Genomic DNA, 21,073 nt, shown 5'->3' with positions numbered 1-21,073 from the left:
CAGGGCTCCCCCTGGTATGGATATATCTGTTCGAGTATTTGATGTAGAAAGTCTACAGCACATAGATCTTACTTCCAGAGTTTGAATTATATTAGGAAATGGCCACATGGAACTATACATTGATAAAAATTAATTAAAGTATCTCCAGTCAGTTCAGTAAAAAGTCTTTCTGTCAATGATCTGGAAAGTAGTTGACGGGAGGAAAGGACTGTATATGGTTGGTTTTCCCCTTTCTTTTGACTCGGTTTGTTAGCGTCTGAGAACGTCACTGCTACTAGTTGTCCAGAGGTGTAAGAAAAATGTGCATCTGGCCCCTTAGAAGGGAGTTATTTTTGTAGAGATAAAAAAGAAAACAATCTGTTTAGAAGAAAAGTTTATTGTCAATTATAATCCAATACAATTTTCTGATTTTTCTAAGAAATCATGACAATAAATTTATGAGTAATACAGAGTTCCAATGGAGACAGAAAAGATGAAAATATTTCTGAATATCAGCCCAGGAAACAATCACATTCTTTGTACAGGATATGGAATGTATTGTGATTTGTAAACTATGCCCTTTACTTCTTGGATAAATTTTTACTCATAAATTGAAAATCTGTGAAAAACCAAAACGCTTGTCCCAAATTTAGATGTTTATTTTAACCCACAAAAGCCAAAATCATATACATTTTAACCATGTATTTCTGAATATAGCCCCAATACTTTTACTTCTTTAATTTACTTTCTTCAGTCCAAGAAGCTCAGTCACTATGGTGTCCTACAGAAAGATTTGCACCAACCACCATTAAAATACTAATACAGTTAAAATGGAAGACTAGACCACCTACTGCCCAAATAAGGAATAATGTTAAATGTTTTATTGTCTTATGAAGCATCTACTTTCTTCATTGGTCTGGTTCTTATCTAGGTTTATCATACTCAATGCTGGCTTCTCAGTCAAAGTAATGGCATCTTTGTTCTAGAACATATATGGAGTGGAGTGTTATTATCTGGTTATTAAGTAGTCAGAACGTGATCTTATTTCCCCCTTTTCATGGAAACCTTGGGCTCTTGTCTTCTTATCATCTACAAATTGATTATATCTTTTTATACTCCATAATGGGATAGATCCTGACTCCTGGCCTTGTCCTTACTCGCCCAATATGTTTGCACTTGGTAAATATTGCACTCTTGATTTCCCATAGAATATAGGCTGTGAAGAGAGTTATTGGAAAAAATCCTTGATTTCTATTTCTGTTGTCACTTGAAAACTCGAAAAAATCATTGATTGCTTGTGACTGTATACTTGGCTTTCATTGGTGTTGTACCAAGATTGGTTTCCAAATGAACTAGATTCTGAATGTTCCTGAAATGATATGTATTAACTATGGTCAAAACCAGACTGGTCAATTGGCTGGCTTTGAGTAGATTATTGTTTCCTATGGTAACATATCCATATTTAACATTACCATCATTTGAAAGGACAGGTGGGACTAAATAATGGCTATGGCTAGACCCAGCTTTTCTAGATGTATTCGATTCTAATAGATTGTAGTTATCAAGTGAACGAGTAGGACCAGAGTCTGACTCTCTGTATACTAGAATTAGTCCACCGATGCCATCATTTACATTCGATACTCCATAGTGAGATAGAGAAAACTCTCCCTGTTAAAAGAGATGTGTATTTGAGGCTCTAAGAACAGAACTAAAAGGACTAGGAATGCGGCTGTGGTTTCCCCTGACTGCGGAGGGTCCGAATCCTGACTGTCCATAGTCATATTCCTCCCTGCCATAGCTGCCATGTCTCAAAGGTTGGCTAGAACCATAGGGGTTCCCATGAATGGGTGATATAAATCTCTTTTTTCCAGATGGGTCAGATAATCCATGGGAATTTCTAATACTGTGCCCTGAGTGCCAATGGTAACTATGTGATGACTTCTCATGGTCATGATAATGTCTGTTAACACTTCTAGGTCTTCCTTGAAAGGAATCATAATTCTGAGAACCAAAATGATTAGAGGGAGATAATGAGTGTCTCTGTGAAAGGACTGAGTGAGGCTCACCCTCGCTGGACTCAGGGTGTACTGGGGACCTTTGCGGGGATCTCCCAGAGCCGGAAAAAGAGGGCTGTTGACGGCCAGACTGAGGCTGTTGGCTGCCGCCCTGAGACTGCCTTTGAGGTCCGCCATGTCTTCCCCGAACTGACTCTCCATGCTGAGATCCACCCTGACCCTGGGGGGAAGCTGGTTGTCTCTGTGAGACTGCAGGGTGTTCCTCCCCCTCACTGGACTCAGGGTGAACTGGGGACCTTTGGGGAGATCTCCCTGCGCCGGAAAAGGGGGGCTGCTGACGCCCAGGCTGAGGCTGCCTACTGCTGACCTGAGGCTGCCTTTGAGCCCTCCCTTGACGTCCCTGAGCTGACTCCCCATGCTGAGAACCGCCATGACCCTGGGAGGATGCTGGCTGTCTCTGGGAGACTACAGGGTGTTCCTCCCCCTCACTGGACTCAGGGTGGACTGGGGACCTTTGGGGAGATCTCCCTGCGCCGGAAAAGGGGGGCTGCTGATGGCCAGACTGAGGCTGTCGGCCGCTGTCTTGGGACTGCCTTTGAGGTCCACCAGGTCTTCCCTGAACTGACTCTCTGTGCTGAGACCCACCATGATGATACGGGGATCCCGAGCCTCTCTGTGAGGGGAAGGAGTCTTCCTCACCCTCGCTGGACTCAGGGTGAACCGGGGACCTTCTGGGAGAAGGACCTGAGCCTGAAGAAGAGGGCTGTTGATGGCCAGACTGAGGCTGTCTACTGCTGTCCTGAGACTGCCTCTGAGACCTCCCTTGACGTCCCTGGACCGAGTCTCTGTGCTGAGGCCCGCCATGGCCCTGGGAGGATGCTGGCTGTCTCTGGGAGACTACAGGGTGTTGTTCCTCCCCTTCACTGGACTCAGGGTGGACTGGGGACCTTTGGGGAGATCTCCCTGAGCCTGAAAAAGAGGGCTGTTGGTGGCCAGACTGAGGCTGTCGACCGCTGTCTTGGGCCTGCCTTTGAGGTCCACCATGTCTTCCCTGAGCTGACTCTCTGTGCTGAGACCCACCATGACTGTAGGGGGACCCTGAGCCTCTCTGTGAGCGGAAGGAGTCTTCCTCACCCTCGCTGGACTCAGGGTGCACTGGGGACCTTTGGGGAGATCTCCCTGAGCCGGGAAAAGGGGGCTGTTGATGGCCAGACTGAGGCTGTTGACTGCTGCCCTGAGACTGCCTTTGAGCCCTCCCTTGACGTCCCTGGACTGAGTCTCTTTGCTGAGGTCCACCATGACCCTGGGAGGAAGCGGGTTGTCTCTGTGGGACTACAGGGTGTTCTTCCCCCTCGCTGGACTCAGGCTGAACTGGGGACCTTTGCGGGGATCTCCCAGAGCCGGAAAAAGAGGGCTGTTGACGGCCAGACTGAGGCTGTTGGCTGCCGCCCTGAGACTGCCTTTGAGGTCCGCCATGTCTTCCCCGAACTGACTCTCCATGCTGAGATCCACCCTGACCCTGGGGGGAAGCTGGTTGTCTCTGTGAGACTGCAGGGTGTTCCTCCCCCTCACTGGACTCAGGGTGAACTGGGGACCTTTGGGGAGATCTCCCTGCGCCGGAAAAGGGGGGCTGCTGACGCCCAGGCTGAGGCTGCCTACTGCTGACCTGAGGCTGCCTTTGAGCCCTCCCTTGACGTCCCTGAGCTGACTCCCCATGCTGAGAACCGCCATGACCCTGGGAGGATGCTGGCTGCCTCTGGGAGACTACAGGGTGTTCCTCCCCCTCACTGGACTCAGGGTGGACTGGGGACCTTTGGGGAGATCTCCCTGCGCCGGAAAAGGGGGGCTGCTGATGGCCAGACTGAGGCTGTCGGCCGCTGTCTTGGGACTGCCTTTGAGGTCCACCAGGTCTTCCCTGAACTGACTCTCTGTGCTGAGACCCACCATGATGATACGGGGATCCCGAGCCTCTCTGTGAGGGGAAGGAGTCTTCCTCACCCTCGCTGGACTCAGGGTGAACCGGGGACCTTCTGGGAGAAGGACCTGAGCCTGAAGAAGAGGGCTGTTGATGGCCAGACTGAGGCTGTCTACTGCTGTCCTGAGACTGCCTCTGAGACCTCCCTTGACGTCCCTGGACCGAGTCTCTGTGCTGAGGCCCGCCATGGCCCTGGGAGGATGCTGGCTGTCTCTGGGAGACTACAGGGTGTTGTTCCTCCCCTTCACTGGACTCAGGGTGGACTGGGGACCTTTGGGGAGATCTCCCTGAGCCTGAAAAAGAGGGCTGTTGGTGGCCAGACTGAGGCTGTCGACCGCTGTCTTGGGCCTGCCTTTGAGGTCCACCATGTCTTCCCTGAGCTGACTCTCTGTGCTGAGACCCACCATGACTGTAGGGGGACCCTGAGCCTCTCTGTGAGCGGAAGGAGTCTTCCTCACCCTCGCTGGACTCAGGGTGCACTGGGGACCTTTGGGGAGATCTCCCTGAGCCGGGAAAAGGGGGCTGTTGATGGCCAGACTGAGGCTGTTGACTGCTGCCCTGAGACTGCCTTTGAGCCCTCCCTTGACGTCCCTGGACTGAGTCTCTTTGCTGAGGTCCACCATGACCCTGGGAGGAAGCGGGTTGTCTCTGTGGGACTACAGGGTGTTCTTCCCCCTCGCTGGACTCAGGCTGAACTGGGGACCTTTGCGGGGATCTCCCAGAGCCGGAAAAAGAGGGCTGTTGACGGCCAGACTGAGGCTGTTGGCTGCCGCCCTGAGACTGCCTTTGAGGTCCGCCCTGTCTTCCCCGAACTGACTCTCCATGCTGAGATCCACCCTGACCCTGGGGGGAAGCTGGTTGTCTCTGTGAGACTGCAGGGTGTTCCTCCCCCTCACTGGACTCAGGGTGAACTGGGGACCTTTGGGGAGATCTCCCTGCGCCGGAAAAGGGGGGCTGCTGACGCCCAGGCTGAGGCTGCCTACTGCTGACCTGAGGCTGCCTTTGAGCCCTCCCTTGACGTCCCTGAGCTGACTCCCCATGCTGAGAACCGCCATGACCCTGGGAGGATGCTGGCTGCCTCTGGGAGACTACAGGGTGTTCCTCCCCCTCACTGGACTCAGGGTGGACTGGGGACCTTTGGGGAGATCTCCCTGCGCCGGAAAAGGGGGGCTGCTGATGGCCAGACTGAGGCTGTCGGCCGCTGTCTTGGGACTGCCTTTGAGGTCCACCAGGTCTTCCCTGAACTGACTCTCTGTGCTGAGACCCACCATGATGATACGGGGATCCCGAGCCTCTCTGTGAGGGGAAGGAGTCTTCCTCACCCTCGCTGGACTCAGGGTGAACCGGGGACCTTCTGGGAGAAGGACCTGAGCCTGAAGAAGAGGGCTGTTGATGGCCAGACTGAGGCTGTCTACTGCTGTCCTGAGACTGCCTCTGAGACCTCCCTTGACGTCCCTGGACCGAGTCTCTGTGCTGAGGCCCGCCATGGCCCTGGGAGGATGCTGGCTGTCTCTGGGAGACTACAGGGTGTTGTTCCTCCCCTTCACTGGACTCAGGGTGGACTGGGGACCTTTGGGGAGATCTCCCTGAGCCTGAAAAAGAGGGCTGTTGGTGGCCAGACTGAGGCTGTCGACCGCTGTCTTGGGCCTGCCTTTGAGGTCCACCATGTCTTCCCTGAGCTGACTCTCTGTGCTGAGACCCACCATGACTGTAGGGGGACCCTGAGCCTCTCTGTGAGCGGAAGGAGTCTTCCTCACCCTCGCTGGACTCAGGGTGCACTGGGGACCTTTGGGGAGATCTCCCTGAGCCGGGAAAAGGGGGCTGTTGATGGCCAGACTGAGGCTGTTGACTGCTGCCCTGAGACTGCCTTTGAGCCCTCCCTTGACGTCCCTGGACTGAGTCTCTTTGCTGAGGTCCACCATGACCCTGGGAGGAAGCGGGTTGTCTCTGTGGAACTACAGGGTGTTCTTCCCCCTCGCTGGACTCAGGCTGAACTGGGGACCTTTGCGGGGATCTCCCAGAGCCGGAAAAAGAGGGCTGTTGACGGCCAGACTGAGGCTGTTGGCTGCCGCCCTGAGACTGCCTTTGAGGTCCGCCATGTCTTCCCCGAACTGACTCTCCATGCTGAGATCCACCCTGACCCTGGGGGGAAGCTGGTTGTCTCTGTGAGACTGCAGGGTGTTCCTCCCCCTCACTGGACTCAGGGTGAACTGGGGACCTTTGGGGAGATCTCCCTGCGCCGGAAAAGGGGGGCTGCTGACGCCCAGGCTGAGGCTGCCTACTGCTGACCTGAGGCTGCCTTTGAGCCCTCCCTTGACGTCCCTGAGCTGACTCCCCATGCTGAGAACCGCCATGACCCTGGGAGGATGCTGGCTGCCTCTGGGAGACTACAGGGTGTTCCTCCCCCTCACTGGACTCAGGGTGGACTGGGGACCTTTGGGGAGATCTCCCTGCGCCGGAAAAGGGGGGCTGCTGATGGCCAGACTGAGGCTGTCGGCCGCTGTCTTGGGACTGCCTTTGAGGTCCACCAGGTCTTCCCTGAACTGACTCTCTGTGCTGAGACCCACCATGATGATACGGGGATCCCGAGCCTCTCTGTGAGGGGAAGGAGTCTTCCTCACCCTCGCTGGACTCAGGGTGAACCGGGGACCTTCTGGGAGAAGGACCTGAGCCTGAAGAAGAGGGCTGTTGATGGCCAGACTGAGGCTGTCTACTGCTGTCCTGAGACTGCCTCTGAGACCTCCCTTGACGTCCCTGGACCGAGTCTCTGTGCTGAGGCCCGCCATGGCCCTGGGAGGATGCTGGCTGTCTCTGGGAGACTACAGGGTGTTGTTCCTCCCCTTCACTGGACTCAGGGTGGACTGGGGACCTTTGGGGAGATCTCCCTGAGCCTGAAAAAGAGGGCTGTTGGTGGCCAGACTGAGGCTGTCGACCGCTGTCTTGGGCCTGCCTTTGAGGTCCACCATGTCTTCCCTGAGCTGACTCTCTGTGCTGAGACCCACCATGACTGTAGGGGGACCCTGAGCCTCTCTGTGAGCGGAAGGAGTCTTCCTCACCCTCGCTGGACTCAGGGTGCACTGGGGACCTTTGGGGAGATCTCCCTGAGCCGGGAAAAGGGGGCTGTTGATGGCCAGACTGAGGCTGTTGACTGCTGCCCTGAGACTGCCTTTGAGCCCTCCCTTGACGTCCCTGGACTGAGTCTCTTTGCTGAGGTCCACCATGACCCTGGGAGGAAGCGGGTTGTCTCTGTGGGACTACAGGGTGTTCTTCCCCCTCGCTGGACTCAGGCTGAACTGGGGACCTTTGCGGGGATCTCCCAGAGCCGGAAAAAGAGGGCTGTTGACGGCCAGACTGAGGCTGTTGGCTGCCGCCCTGAGACTGCCTTTGAGGTCCGCCATGTCTTCCCCGAACTGACTCTCCATGCTGAGATCCACCCTGACCCTGGGGGGAAGCTGGTTGTCTCTGTGAGACTGCAGGGTGTTCCTCCCCCTCACTGGACTCAGGGTGAACTGGGGACCTTTGGGGAGATCTCCCTGCGCCGGAAAAGGGGGGCTGCTGACGCCCAGGCTGAGGCTGCCTACTGCTGACCTGAGGCTGCCTTTGAGCCCTCCCTTGACGTCCCTGAGCTGACTCCCCATGCTGAGAACCGCCATGACCCTGGGAGGATGCTGGCTGCCTCTGGGAGACTACAGGGTGTTCCTCCCCCTCACTGGACTCAGGGTGGACTGGGGACCTTTGGGGAGATCTCCCTGCGCCGGAAAAGGGGGGCTGCTGATGGCCAGACTGAGGCTGTCGGCCGCTGTCTTGGGACTGCCTTTGAGGTCCACCAGGTCTTCCCTGAACTGACTCTCTGTGCTGAGACCCACCATGATGATACGGGGATCCCGAGCCTCTCTGTGAGGGGAAGGAGTCTTCCTCACCCTCGCTGGACTCAGGGTGAACCGGGGACCTTCTGGGAGAAGGACCTGAGCCTGAAGAAGAGGGCTGTTGATGGCCAGACTGAGGCTGTCTACTGCTGTCCTGAGACTGCCTCTGAGACCTCCCTTGACGTCCCTGGACCGAGTCTCTGTGCTGAGGCCCGCCATGGCCCTGGGAGGATGCTGGCTGTCTCTGGGAGACTACAGGGTGTTGTTCCTCCCCTTCACTGGACTCAGGGTGGACTGGGGACCTTTGGGGAGATCTCCCTGAGCCTGAAAAAGAGGGCTGTTGGTGGCCAGACTGAGGCTGTCGACCGCTGTCTTGGGCCTGCCTTTGAGGTCCACCATGTCTTCCCTGAGCTGACTCTCTGTGCTGAGACCCACCATGACTGTAGGGGGACCCTGAGCCTCTCTGTGAGCGGAAGGAGTCTTCCTCACCCTCGCTGGACTCAGGGTGCACTGGGGACCTTTGGGGAGATCTCCCTGAGCCGGGAAAAGGGGGCTGTTGATGGCCAGACTGAGGCTGTTGACTGCTGCCCTGAGACTGCCTTTGAGCCCTCCCTTGACGTCCCTGGACTGAGTCTCTTTGCTGAGGTCCACCATGACCCTGGGAGGAAGCGGGTTGTCTCTGTGGGACTACAGGGTGTTCTTCCCCCTCGCTGGACTCAGGCTGAACTGGGGACCTTTGCGGGGATCTCCCAGAGCCGGAAAAAGAGGGCTGTTGACGGCCAGACTGAGGCTGTTGGCTGCCGCCCTGAGACTGCCTTTGAGGTCCGCCATGTCTTCCCCGAACTGACTCTCCATGCTGAGATCCACCCTGACCCTGGGGGGAAGCTGGTTGTCTCTGTGAGACTGCAGGGTGTTCCTCCCCCTCACTGGACTCAGGGTGAACTGGGGACCTTTGGGGAGATCTCCCTGCGCCGGAAAAGGGGGGCTGCTGACGCCCAGGCTGAGGCTGCCTACTGCTGACCTGAGGCTGCCTTTGAGCCCTCCCTTGACGTCCCTGAGCTGACTCCCCATGCTGAGAACCGCCATGACCCTGGGAGGATGCTGGCTGCCTCTGGGAGACTACAGGGTGTTCCTCCCCCTCACTGGACTCAGGGTGGACTGGGGACCTTTGGGGAGATCTCCCTGCGCCGGAAAAGGGGGGCTGCTGATGGCCAGACTGAGGCTGTCGGCCGCTGTCTTGGGACTGCCTTTGAGGTCCACCAGGTCTTCCCTGAACTGACTCTCTGTGCTGAGACCCACCATGATGATACGGGGATCCCGAGCCTCTCTGTGAGGGGAAGGAGTCTTCCTCACCCTCGCTGGACTCAGGGTGAACCGGGGACCTTCTGGGAGAAGGACCTGAGCCTGAAGAAGAGGGCTGTTGATGGCCAGACTGAGGCTGTCTACTGCTGTCCTGAGACTGCCTCTGAGACCTCCCTTGACGTCCCTGGACCGAGTCTCTGTGCTGAGGCCCGCCATGGCCCTGGGAGGATGCTGGCTGTCTCTGGGAGACTACAGGGTGTTGTTCCTCCCCTTCACTGGACTCAGGGTGGACTGGGGACCTTTGGGGAGATCTCCCTGAGCCTGAAAAAGAGGGCTGTTGGTGGCCAGACTGAGGCTGTCGACCGCTGTCTTGGGCCTGCCTTTGAGGTCCACCATGTCTTCCCTGAGCTGACTCTCTGTGCTGAGACCCACCATGACTGTAGGGGGACCCTGAGCCTCTCTGTGAGCGGAAGGAGTCTTCCTCACCCTCGCTGGACTCAGGGTGCACTGGGGACCTTTGGGGAGATCTCCCTGAGCCGGGAAAAGGGGGCTGTTGATGGCCAGACTGAGGCTGTTGACTGCTGCCCTGAGACTGCCTTTGAGCCCTCCCTTGACGTCCCTGGACTGAGTCTCTTTGCTGAGGTCCACCATGACCCTGGGAGGAAGCGGGTTGTCTCTGTGGGACTACAGGGTGTTCTTCCCCCTCGCTGGACTCAGGCTGAACTGGGGACCTTTGCGGGGATCTCCCAGAGCCGGAAAAAGAGGGCTGTTGACGGCCAGACTGAGGCTGTTGGCTGCCGCCCTGAGACTGCCTTTGAGGTCCGCCATGTCTTCCCCGAACTGACTCTCCATGCTGAGATCCACCCTGACCCTGGGGGGAAGCTGGTTGTCTCTGTGAGACTGCAGGGTGTTCCTCCCCCTCACTGGACTCAGGGTGAACTGGGGACCTTTGGGGAGATCTCCCTGCGCCGGAAAAGGGGGGCTGCTGACGCCCAGGCTGAGGCTGCCTACTGCTGACCTGAGGCTGCCTTTGAGCCCTCCCTTGACGTCCCTGAGCTGACTCCCCATGCTGAGAACCGCCATGACCCTGGGAGGATGCTGGCTGTCTCTGGGAGACTACAGGGTGTTCCTCCCCCTCACTGGACTCAGGGTGGACTGGGGACCTTTGGGGAGATCTCCCTGCGCCGGAAAAGGGGGGCTGCTGATGGCCAGACTGAGGCTGTCGGCCGCTGTCTTGGGACTGCCTTTGAGGTCCACCAGGTCTTCCCTGAACTGACTCTCTGTGCTGAGACCCACCATGATGATACGGGGATCCCGAGCCTCTCTGTGAGGGGAAGGAGTCTTCCTCACCCTCGCTGGACTCAGGGTGAACCGGGGACCTTCTGGGAGAAGGACCTGAGCCTGAAGAAGAGGGCTGTTGATGGCCAGACTGAGGCTGTCTACTGCTGTCCTGAGACTGCCTCTGAGACCTCCCTTGACGTCCCTGGACCGAGTCTCTGTGCTGAGGCCCGCCATGGCCCTGGGAGGATGCTGGCTGTCTCTGGGAGACTACAGGGTGTTGTTCCTCCCCTTCACTGGACTCAGGGTGGACTGGGGACCTTTGGGGAGATCTCCCTGAGCCTGAAAAAGAGGGCTGTTGGTGGCCAGACTGAGGCTGTCGACCGCTGTCTTGGGCCTGCCTTTGAGGTCCACCATGTCTTCCCTGAGCTGACTCTCTGTGCTGAGACCCACCATGACTGTAGGGGGACCCTGAGCCTCTCTGTGAGCGGAAGGAGTCTTCCTCACCCTCGCTGGACTCAGGGTGCACTGGGGACCTTTGGGGAGATCTCCCTGAGCCGGGAAAAGGGGGCTGTTGATGGCCAGACTGAGGCTGTTGACTGCTGCCCTGAGACTGCCTTTGAGCCCTCCCTTGACGTCCCTGGACTGAGTCTCTTTGCTGAGGTCCACCATGACCCTGGGAGGAAGCGGGTTGTCTCTGTGGGACTACAGGGTGTTCTTCCCCCTCGCTGGACTCAGGCTGAACTGGGGACCTTTGCGGGGATCTCCCAGAGCCGGAAAAAGAGGGCTGTTGACGGCCAGACTGAGGCTGTTGGCTGCCGCCCTGAGACTGCCTTTGAGGTCCGCCATGTCTTCCCCGAACTGACTCTCCATGCTGAGATCCACCCTGACCCTGGGGGGAAGCTGGTTGTCTCTGTGAGACTGCAGGGTGTTCCTCCCCCTCACTGGACTCAGGGTGAACTGGGGACCTTTGGGGAGATCTCCCTGCGCCGGAAAAGGGGGGCTGCTGACGCCCAGGCTGAGGCTGCCTACTGCTGACCTGAGGCTGCCTTTGAGCCCTCCCTTGACGTCCCTGAGCTGACTCCCCATGCTGAGAACCGCCATGACCCTGGGAGGATGCTGGCTGTCTCTGGGAGACTACAGGGTGTTCCTCCCCCTCACTGGACTCAGGGTGGACTGGGGACCTTTGGGGAGATCTCCCTGCGCCGGAAAAGGGGGGCTGCTGATGGCCAGACTGAGGCTGTCGGCCGCTGTCTTGGGACTGCCTTTGAGGTCCACCAGGTCTTCCCTGAACTGACTCTCTGTGCTGAGACCCACCATGATGATACGGGGATCCCGAGCCTCTCTGTGAGGGGAAGGAGTCTTCCTCACCCTCGCTGGACTCAGGGTGAACCGGGGACCTTCTGGGAGAAGGACCTGAGCCTGAAGAAGAGGGCTGTTGATGGCCAGACTGAGGCTGTCTACTGCTGTCCTGAGACTGCCTCTGAGACCTCCCTTGACGTCCCTGGACCGAGTCTCTGTGCTGAGGCCCGCCATGGCCCTGGGAGGATGCTGGCTGTCTCTGGGAGACTACAGGGTGTTGTTCCTCCCCTTCACTGGACTCAGGGTGGACTGGGGACCTTTGGGGAGATCTCCCTGAGCCTGAAAAAGAGGGCTGTTGGTGGCCAGACTGAGGCTGTCGACCGCTGTCTTGGGCCTGCCTTTGAGGTCCACCATGTCTTCCCTGAGCTGACTCTCTGTGCTGAGACCCACCATGACTGTAGGGGGACCCTGAGCCTCTCTGTGAGCGGAAGGAGTCTTCCTCACCCTCGCTGGACTCAGGGTGCACTGGGGACCTTTGGGGAGATCTCCCTGAGCCGGGAAAAGGGGGCTGTTGATGGCCAGACTGAGGCTGTTGACTGCTGCCCTGAGACTGCCTTTGAGCCCTCCCTTGACGTCCCTGGACTGAGTCTCTTTGCTGAGGTCCACCATGACCCTGGGAGGAAGCGGGTTGTCTCTGTGGGACTACAGGGTGTTCTTCCCCCTCGCTGGACTCAGGCTGAACTGGGGACCTTTGCGGGGATCTCCCAGAGCCGGAAAAAGAGGGCTGTTGACGGCCAGACTGAGGCTGTTGGCTGCCGCCCTGAGACTGCCTTTGAGGTCCGCCATGTCTTCCCCGAACTGACTCTCCATGCTGAGATCCACCCTGACCCTGGGGGGAAGCTGGTTGTCTCTGTGAGACTGCAGGGTGTTCCTCCCCCTCACTGGACTCAGGGTGAACTGGGGACCTTTGGGGAGATCTCCCTGCGCCGGAAAAGGGGGGCTGCTGACGCCCAGGCTGAGGCTGCCTACTGCTGACCTGAGGCTGCCTTTGAGCCCTCCCTTGACGTCCCTGAGCTGACTCCCCATGCTGAGAACCGCCATGACCCTGGGAGGATGCTGGCTGTCTCTGGGAGACTACAGGGTGTTCCTCCCCCTCACTGGACTCAGGGTGGACTGGGGACCTTTGGGGAGATCTCCCTGCGCCGGAAAAGGGGGGCTGCTGATGGCCAGACTGAGGCTGTCGGCCGCTGTCTTGGGACTGCCTTTGAGGTCCACCAGGTCTTCCCTGAACTGACTCTCTGTGCTGAGACCCACCATGATGATTCGGGGATCCCGAGCCTCTCTGTGAGGGGAAGGAGTCTTCCTCACCCTCGCTGGACTCAGGGTGAACCGGGGACCTTCTGGGAGAAGGACCTGAGCCTGAAGAAGAGGGCTGTTGATGGCCAGACTGAGGCTGTCTACTGCTGTCCTGAGACTGCCTCTGAGACCTCCCTTGACGTCCCTGGACCGAGTCTCTGTGCTGAGGCCCGCCATGGCCCTGGGAGGATGCTGGCTGTCTCTGGGAGACTACAGGGTGTTGTTCCTCCCCTTCACTGGACTCAGGGTGGACTGGGGACCTTTGGGGAGATCTCCCTGAGCCTGAAAAAGAGGGCTGTTGGTGGCCAGACTGAGGCTGTCGACCGCTGTCTTGGGCCTGCCTTTGAGGTCCACCATGTCTTCCCTGAGCTGACTCTCTGTGCTGAGACCCACCATGACTGTAGGGGGACCCTGAGCCTCTCTGTGAGCGGAAGGAGTCTTCCTCACCCTCGCTGGACTCAGGGTGCACTGGGGACCTTTGGGGAGATCTCCCTGAGCCGGGAAAAGGGGGCTGTTGATGGCCAGACTGAGGCTGTTGACTGCTGCCCTGAGACTGCCTTTGAGCCCTCCCTTGACGTCCCTGGACTGAGTCTCTTTGCTGAGGTCCACCATGACCCTGGGAGGAAGCGGGTTGTCTCTGTGGGACTACAGGGTGTTCTTCCCCCTCGCTGGACTCAGGCTGAACTGGGGACCTTTGCGGGGATCTCCCAGAGCCGGAAAAAGAGGGCTGTTGACGGCCAGACTGAGGCTGTTGGCTGCCGCCCTGAGACTGCCTTTGAGGTCCGCCATGTCTTCCCCGAACTGACTCTCCATGCTGAGATCCACCCTGACCCTGGGGGGAAGCTGGTTGTCTCTGTGAGACTGCAGGGTGTTCCTCCCCCTCACTGGACTCAGGGTGAACTGGGGACCTTTGGGGAGATCTCCCTGCGCCGGAAAAGGGGGGCTGCTGACGCCCAGGCTGAGGCTGCCTACTGCTGACCTGAGGCTGCCTTTGAGCCCTCCCTTGACGTCCCTGAGCTGACTCCCCATGCTGAGAACCGCCATGACCCTGGGAGGATGCTGGCTGCCTCTGGGAGACTACAGGGTGTTCCTCCCCCTCACTGGACTCAGGGTGGACTGGGGACCTTTGGGGAGATCTCCCTGCGCCGGAAAAGGGGGGCTGCTGATGGCCAGACTGAGGCTGTCGGCCGCTGTCTTGGGACTGCCTTTGAGGTCCACCAGGTCTTCCCTGAACTGACTCTCTGTGCTGAGACCCACCATGATGATTCGGGGATCCCGAGCCTCTCTGTGAGGGGAAGGAGTCTTCCTCACCCTCGCTGGACTCAGGGTGAACCGGGGACCTTCTGGGAGAAGGACCTGAGCCTGAAGAAGAGGGCTGTTGATGGCCAGACTGAGGCTGTCTACTGCTGTCCTGAGACTGCCTCTGAGACCTCCCTTGACGTCCCTGGACCGAGTCTCTGTGCTGAGGCCCGCCATGGCCCTGGGAGGATGCTGGCTGTCTCTGGGAGACTACAGGGTGTTGTTCCTCCCCTTCACTGGACTCAGGGTGGACTGGGGACCTTTGGGGAGATCTCCCTGAGCCTGAAAAAGAGGGCTGTTGGTGGCCAGACTGAGGCTGTCGACCGCTGTCTTGGGCCTGCCTTTGAGGTCCACCATGTCTTCCCTGAGCTGACTCTCTGTGCTGAGACCCACCATGACTGTAGGGGGACCCTGAGCCTCTCTGTGAGCGGAAGGAGTCTTCCTCACCCTCGCTGGACTCAGGGTGCACTGGGGACCTTTGGGGAGATCTCCCTGAGCCGGGAAAAGGGGGCTGTTGATGGCCAGACTGAGGCTGTTGACTGCTGCCCTGAGACTGCCTTTGAGCCCTCCCTTGACGTCCCTGGACTGAGTCTCTTTGCTGAGGTCCACCATGACCCTGGGAGGAAGCGGGTTGTCTCTGTGGGACTACAGGGTGTTCTTCCCCCTCGCTGGACTCAGGCTGAACTGGGGACCTTTGCGGGGATCTCCCAGAGCCGGAAAAAGAGGGCTGTTGACGGCCAGACTGAGGCTGTTGGCTGCCGCCCTGAGACTGCCTTTGAGGTCCGCCATGTCTTCCCCGAACTGACTCTCCATGCTGAGATCCACCCTGACCCTGGGGGGAAGCTGGTTGTCTCTGTGAGACTGCAGGGTGTTCCTCCCCCTCACTGGACTCAGGGTGAACTGGGGACCTTTGGGGAGATCTCCCTGCGCCGGAAAAGGGGGGCTGCTGACGCCCAGGCTGAGGCTGCCTACTGCTGACCTGAGGCTGCCTTTGAGCCCTCCCTTGACGTCCCTGAGCTGACTCCCCATGCTGAGAACCGCCATGACCCTGGGAGGATGCTGGCTGTCTCTGGGGGACTACAGGGTGTTGTTCCTCTCCCTCACTGGACTCAGGGTGGACTGGGGACCTTTGGGGAGATCTCCCTGCGCCGGAAAAGGGGGGCTGCTGATGGCCAGACTGAGGCTGTCGACCGCTGTCTTGGGACCGCCTTTGAGGTCCACCCTGCCTTCCCTGATCTGACTCTGTATTTTCAGAACCCTCCTGTGATGAAGTTGAGTGTTTTTCTGACCCTTTAGAATTTTTCTTACCCTCGTTCGATCTAGGCTGAGATGTGGCCCTTTCATTAGATTTTCCATGGCTTTGGTTCGAACCCCCTTTAGTGTGATGTGATACAGATTTTTGATATGCAGATTTCGATGAGTGACCAGATCCCGGACCCTGCTTTCCTTTACCTGAAGCCTGACCAGAGCTTCCCTCATGTCCCTCAGTGCGAGGTGATTCCTCTGAGCCAGATCCAGACTCATTGTTCCCAAAACCAGATGAGTGGCTCGAGCCCCTTTTGTGATGCTTGGAGTTAAGTGACTGACTAGATCCAGATTCTTGCTGGCCTGAACCAGATGACCGACCTGAATGTGACCCAGGATGACCCCGACCATTGGACATTCCCAAGCCAGACCCATGTTGGGCACAACCCGAGGACTGACCTGATGCAGTACCATGGTGCTCGCAGCATGCCTGAGCTGATCCGTGTCCAGCTTGGTTACAGGCTGAGGGCTGAGGTGAATGTCTTCCATGTTGTTTACAGCAGGATGGGTGCCCTGAAGCCGACCCATGCTGACCACATTTGGTAAACTCATTTGAGCTACACCTCTTTTGATGAGAGTTTGAAGAATGTCCACAGGAAGCCGTTCCACGTTGACAGCAACCAGAAGATTGAGTTGGTCCAGTTCCATGTTGTCCACAGCAGGGAGAATAACTTGAACTTGTTTTCTCTTGTCTTCCACAGTTCTGAGGTTGACAACATTGTTTCGACCCACACCCCCTCTCACCAGGAGACCGGCTACAGGATCTACGTTTAGGTTGACAACAGCTAGAGGCCCTGCCTTCTGGGACACATCCGTACCTTTGCCCTCTTGGTTGACAACTTGACTGCGTACAGCAAGGCTCATTTCCTTGCCTTCCAGATCTACTTGCCTGACAAGAACTTGAAGCATTTTGTGGTCTGCAGCATTCATTAGAGTTGCTGTAACCACACTCATGACTTTGCGTCTTACTGTTTCCTGAACTTGCCGAGCTAGGCCCGAGCTTTTTTTCCTCGCCCTTTCTTGACTGAGTAGACTTTGATTCATGTTCGTTTTTCTGTGCTCCATGTGATGATCCACCATGGCTTTTCCTTCCCTGACTCTTTGACCTAGATCCAGATTCATCTTCCCCCCTAGATTCCCTAGAGGGGCTACCATGTGCCTTGTTTCTCTTTTCTCCCACCTCTTCAGAACCCGAACCATGTTTCTCTTTGTTACTACTCCCAGAGTGACCAGAGCTAGACCCATGGGGTTTTTTCTTAGGTTCCTCTGAGCTGGACAAATCACCTTGCCTTTCCAAACTCCTAGAGTTGGACCTGCGTCTACGCTCTGTACTTCCCCTTGAGCCCCCAGAACGACGTCCGTGCTCCTCTCCCACACTCCCAGGTGAACGCCTGAAGTCTGATTCCTGTCTCGGCACCTCCTCTTCCTCTTCTGCTTCCTCCTCTTCCTGTCGGCGGTGACGCCTGTGCTTCTTTGACCCTGAAGCTTTACAGTACTGTTTCCCAAGGACCTTGTTGCATGCCAATGCCAGTTTGAACACCATCAGAAGGAACTCGGTGAAGTCCAGTCTTCGGTCGTGGTCTCGATCCAGCATATGCATGATGACGTCAACTGTGTCCGGGTCATCTGGATTCTATATAAGAAAGGCACACCAGAGGGAGACATGGTCAGCCCAGCCACAACCTCAGCTGAATATAACCTAGTATATTAGTGTGCCGTGTATTACATGATTTTAATCACTTTAGGTTAATAGGGCCCTAGCCTATGTGAAGGAAGGGCTAATAGAAAGTAAAGACCACTGTGATTTGCCAAGGAAGATGTGAGAAGGAGCTAAACCAGAGAGTTAGGCGCTCAGGTTATGACATATGAAAAGCAGTGGAACAAATGAACTTCAGTAACTGGTATGGTTTAGTTTCACATAAATTTAACCATACATATTAGTGTATCTGTCTCTGAATATGTTAAATCAATTAGTTAAATCTTCACTAAGTAGTTGAAAATAACACGGATACTTCGTTTTCAAATTTTACATCATCTCGGCCGTTTTGTTAATTCTCTTTTGGATGACAGCCCTCTACGATATTGCTCACCATTTGTTAGTATAATTAACTAATCAATCAGTTAATTAAATTCTTAGCACAAGTTTATTTTATTTACATGGAATGGGAAGCTTGGGTGCATAACAAAGTTGGAGTCTAAGTGGAAAAGCACAGAAAACTGTGGAAGAAACATCTGTCTTTTAAAAAAAAATACATGCTGACTTAATAGATGTATGATGCCCTAGCTCAAAAGACTATTCCTGGGGTTTATCCCAGTCAGCTGGGGCTGTGTGCTTTCCAGCTAATACTGATCTTAGAACGTTTACAAAGCCCCGGTGGACTTCAGACCTAACACGTACCTTCAGAATTGGCCGGAACTCCTTCTCCAGCAGTTCCTTCAGCTCATCCTTGCTCAGTGTGCCACATTCTCCATCTTGCTTGGTGTATTTGTAGAATATATCAATGACTGTGACAACACTTCTTAAGAGGTCTGTCATCTTTGTTTCTTTCACGTTTAAATGAATCTATATATATATAGAGAGAAGGAAACAGATATATAGAGAGAGACAAATAGAGGCCTCATTTTCTTTTCTTTTAATTTACCGACAGGTCTCCTTATTTTAATATAATGCAGTGTTTCTCAACCTTCCTAATGCTGCAACCCTTTAATACAGTTCCTCATGTTGTGGCACCCCCCCCCCAATAAAATTATTTTCATTGCTACTTCATAAGTGTAATTTTGCTACTATTATGAATTGTGATGTAACTATCTTAAATGCAACCTTTGTGAAAGGATTGTTGCCCCCCCCCAAGGGTCAAGACCCACAGGTTGAGAACTACCGATAAAATAACTTTTAAAACCTCTTTTCTTTCGTCAGCCTCAACATAGAAGTATGGATCAAGGGGTTTTGTAAGATCAATCAACACAAAGGGAACTTTGTGCGTGTTCCTGGCCCAACTGAAATGATCTCAGGTCCCTGTATAATTTGTCTTGGGTGACTGTATCCTTTATATAATATCTTCTGGGCGTACTTTGGTGTCCTGCGGATTACTCTGGACTCCCAAAGTTCCCAGTACCCTCTAGACACGCCTGAGTCCAGCCTGGCTCGTCTCTTCTGTCCTCATCTCTGTCTTTTTCTCCTCTAATACATCCCTCTCCTTATCCCTTTTCTTCCACTTCATTTCTTTCCTGGCATGAGTGTGATACATGTATGCGTTTCTGTGTGTGTGTATGCATGTGTGTGTGCGCGTGTGTGTTTTAGAACTGATGCACATATGTTGGCGCGTGTGTGGAAACCAAAGGTCAGCATTTGGTATCTTCCTCAATCATCCTCCACATTGTTTTTTATATCTTTCCTTTATGCGTGATTGAATTATGTATGTGTACATAAATGCATACACGATGTGTGAGGGGTGTGTGTTTGCATTTGCGTTTGCGCATATGTACAGGCACGTGTGTTACCACGGTGCATGTGTGCAGATCAGAGGGCAAGCTCAGCGCATATGTACAGGCACGTGTGTTACCACGGCGCATTGTGTGCAGATCAGAGGGCAAGCTCAGCGCATATGTACAGGCATGTGTGTTACCACGGCACATGTGTGCAGATCAGAGGGCAAGCTCAGCGCATATGTACAGGCACGTGTGTTACCACGGCACATGTGTGCAGATCAGAGGGCAAGCTCGGGTTTTGCTCATCATCTTCACATTGTTTGAGTCATGGTTTCCTTTTTGTGTTTGTGCTCATCACTTGTTGCCAAACTAGCTGCAGGAACATCGGGGGATCGGATGTGCATTCACCATGCCCAGCTTTATGTCGGTTCTTGGCATTTGAACTTAGGCCCTCACATTTGTAACATTAGTCCCTTAGACACTGAGCCATTTCGTAAGCACTCCGCCTTCTATTTTGAGGCAAGGTCCCTCAGTGAACCTGGCGCTCATTGATTTGGCTAAATTGGATAGCAGATGAACTCTAGAGAACCACCTGTGTCTGGCCCTGCAACAGCACCAAAGGTTACAGACACATGACACCACACCCAGCTTTTACGGCGGTGCTGGGGATCTGAACTCAGGCCCTCGTGCTTGTGTGGCAGGCACTTTGCCTATTATTTTGTCCTGTTATTTTTGAGACAGGACCTCATATAGCTCACACATGCCTCAAAAAAGTTACTTTGTAGCCGAGTTTGACCAATAACCCCTGGTCTCTCTTGCTTCTACCTCCCAAGTGGCAGAATCACCTGCATGCTCCACCGTTACCGGCTAGGGCAAACGTGACTGATACCTTAACATCTAAATCCTTTCTGGACATCAGACGGCAAACTATACCCAAAAGTCCTACAGAAAACTACCAGTGGGCAAAGCGTGTCAGTGATATCTTGGTATTGTAGAACCTAGAAACAGCCCTTATCGCGGGCCAGAAATTCTCACAGTCTTAGCACTCGATTAAACACCGTTTAGTAATCCAGACAAGAATTTGAAAGCGAAGAATTAGGGCTTAAAGCTTTACAAACTAACAGCGAACAACAAAGAAACTAAACCATACTACCAGTTTTTTTTTTTAAATATGCCCAGAAAAGGTGGCGTGTGAACAAAATAGACAGAGTATGAGATGGCCTAGGGCAGTGGCTCTCAATCTTCCCAGTGCCGTGACCCTTTAATACAGTTCCTCCTCATGGTGTGGTGACCCCAACCACAAAATCATTTTCATTTATACTTCGTCATTATAATTTTGCTACTGTTGTGAACCGTAATATAAATATCTGAGAGTGACCCCTGTGAAAGGGTTGTGACCCCTGTGAAAGGGTTGTGACTCACAGGCTGAGAGCCACCGGCCTAGACAGAGACAGACCTGTCCTGGATCTGTTCTCTTCAATAAAGACATATTTATTTCTAAGGACTCAAGAATGAACTAAATTAGCCAAACGAAACAGCAAACCAAAAAATTAAAGAGGCAACAACAAAGAGAAAAAGTAGCAAGAATACGGGTATTTGGTATGTCTAAGTTTAGACTCATCTTAGGATATCTGACTCAAAAGCGCCAAATGCTATAGGCTTAAATTCCTCTCACCTGGTTCGCCAAAGGAACAGGTAGGATAAGGCCTGATGCAGCTTGCAGGGTGTCGATGGATTGGGACACTGACCCTTTTATAGCTTCTAGCTTGGGTGCTGTCTTCTGTGGGACTGGCTGATTCATTTCTAATCAAACTTAACTCCACCTCTCGAATGTTTATCTTCCTTCTTCACATTCTCATCTGTAAGACGATTGCAGAATTGGTGGCAGTGGCCCCGCCCCCCACATGGAAGGCAATGCTCTGGGACGCTCTCCCGGAGGGTCGTTCACAGTGAAAAGCGGAGATTTT

The 21,073-nt window shown here is 54.7% G+C and overlaps 1 protein-coding gene across 2 annotated transcripts; it reads right to left on the bottom strand.

Moving 5' to 3' along the window:
• Window positions 1–253: 253 nt before the first annotated feature.
• LOC311590695 (filaggrin-2-like) lies at window positions 254–20,859 on the bottom strand. Of its 2 annotated transcripts, XM_084769952.1 has the most exons (4): window positions 20,782–20,859; window positions 18,076–18,240; window positions 16,077–17,310; window positions 254–357 (listed from the first exon to the last, which is right to left on the bottom strand). In XM_084769952.1, exons 2-4 carry the CDS (start codon window positions 18,211–18,213, stop codon window positions 275–277), a joined length of 1,455 nt encoding a protein of 484 aa, XP_084626078.1. In that variant the 5' UTR covers window positions 18,214–18,240; window positions 20,782–20,859; the 3' UTR covers window positions 254–274. The 2 variants fall into 2 exon arrangements, with proteins under 2 accessions (XP_084626078.1, XP_084626077.1); XM_084769951.1 differs by lacking the exon at window positions 254–357 and having other exon boundaries at window positions 359–17,310.
• Window positions 20,860–21,073: the final 214 nt, after the last annotated feature.

This window comes from Acomys minous (genome assembly GCF_964271855.1).
Source record: "Acomys minous genome assembly, chromosome: 19".
Lineage (NCBI taxonomy): Eukaryota > Metazoa > Chordata > Mammalia > Rodentia > Muridae > Acomys > Acomys minous.
The sequence above is the reverse complement of the archived record's forward strand: the minus strand, read 5'-3'. Positions and strand labels throughout refer to the sequence as shown.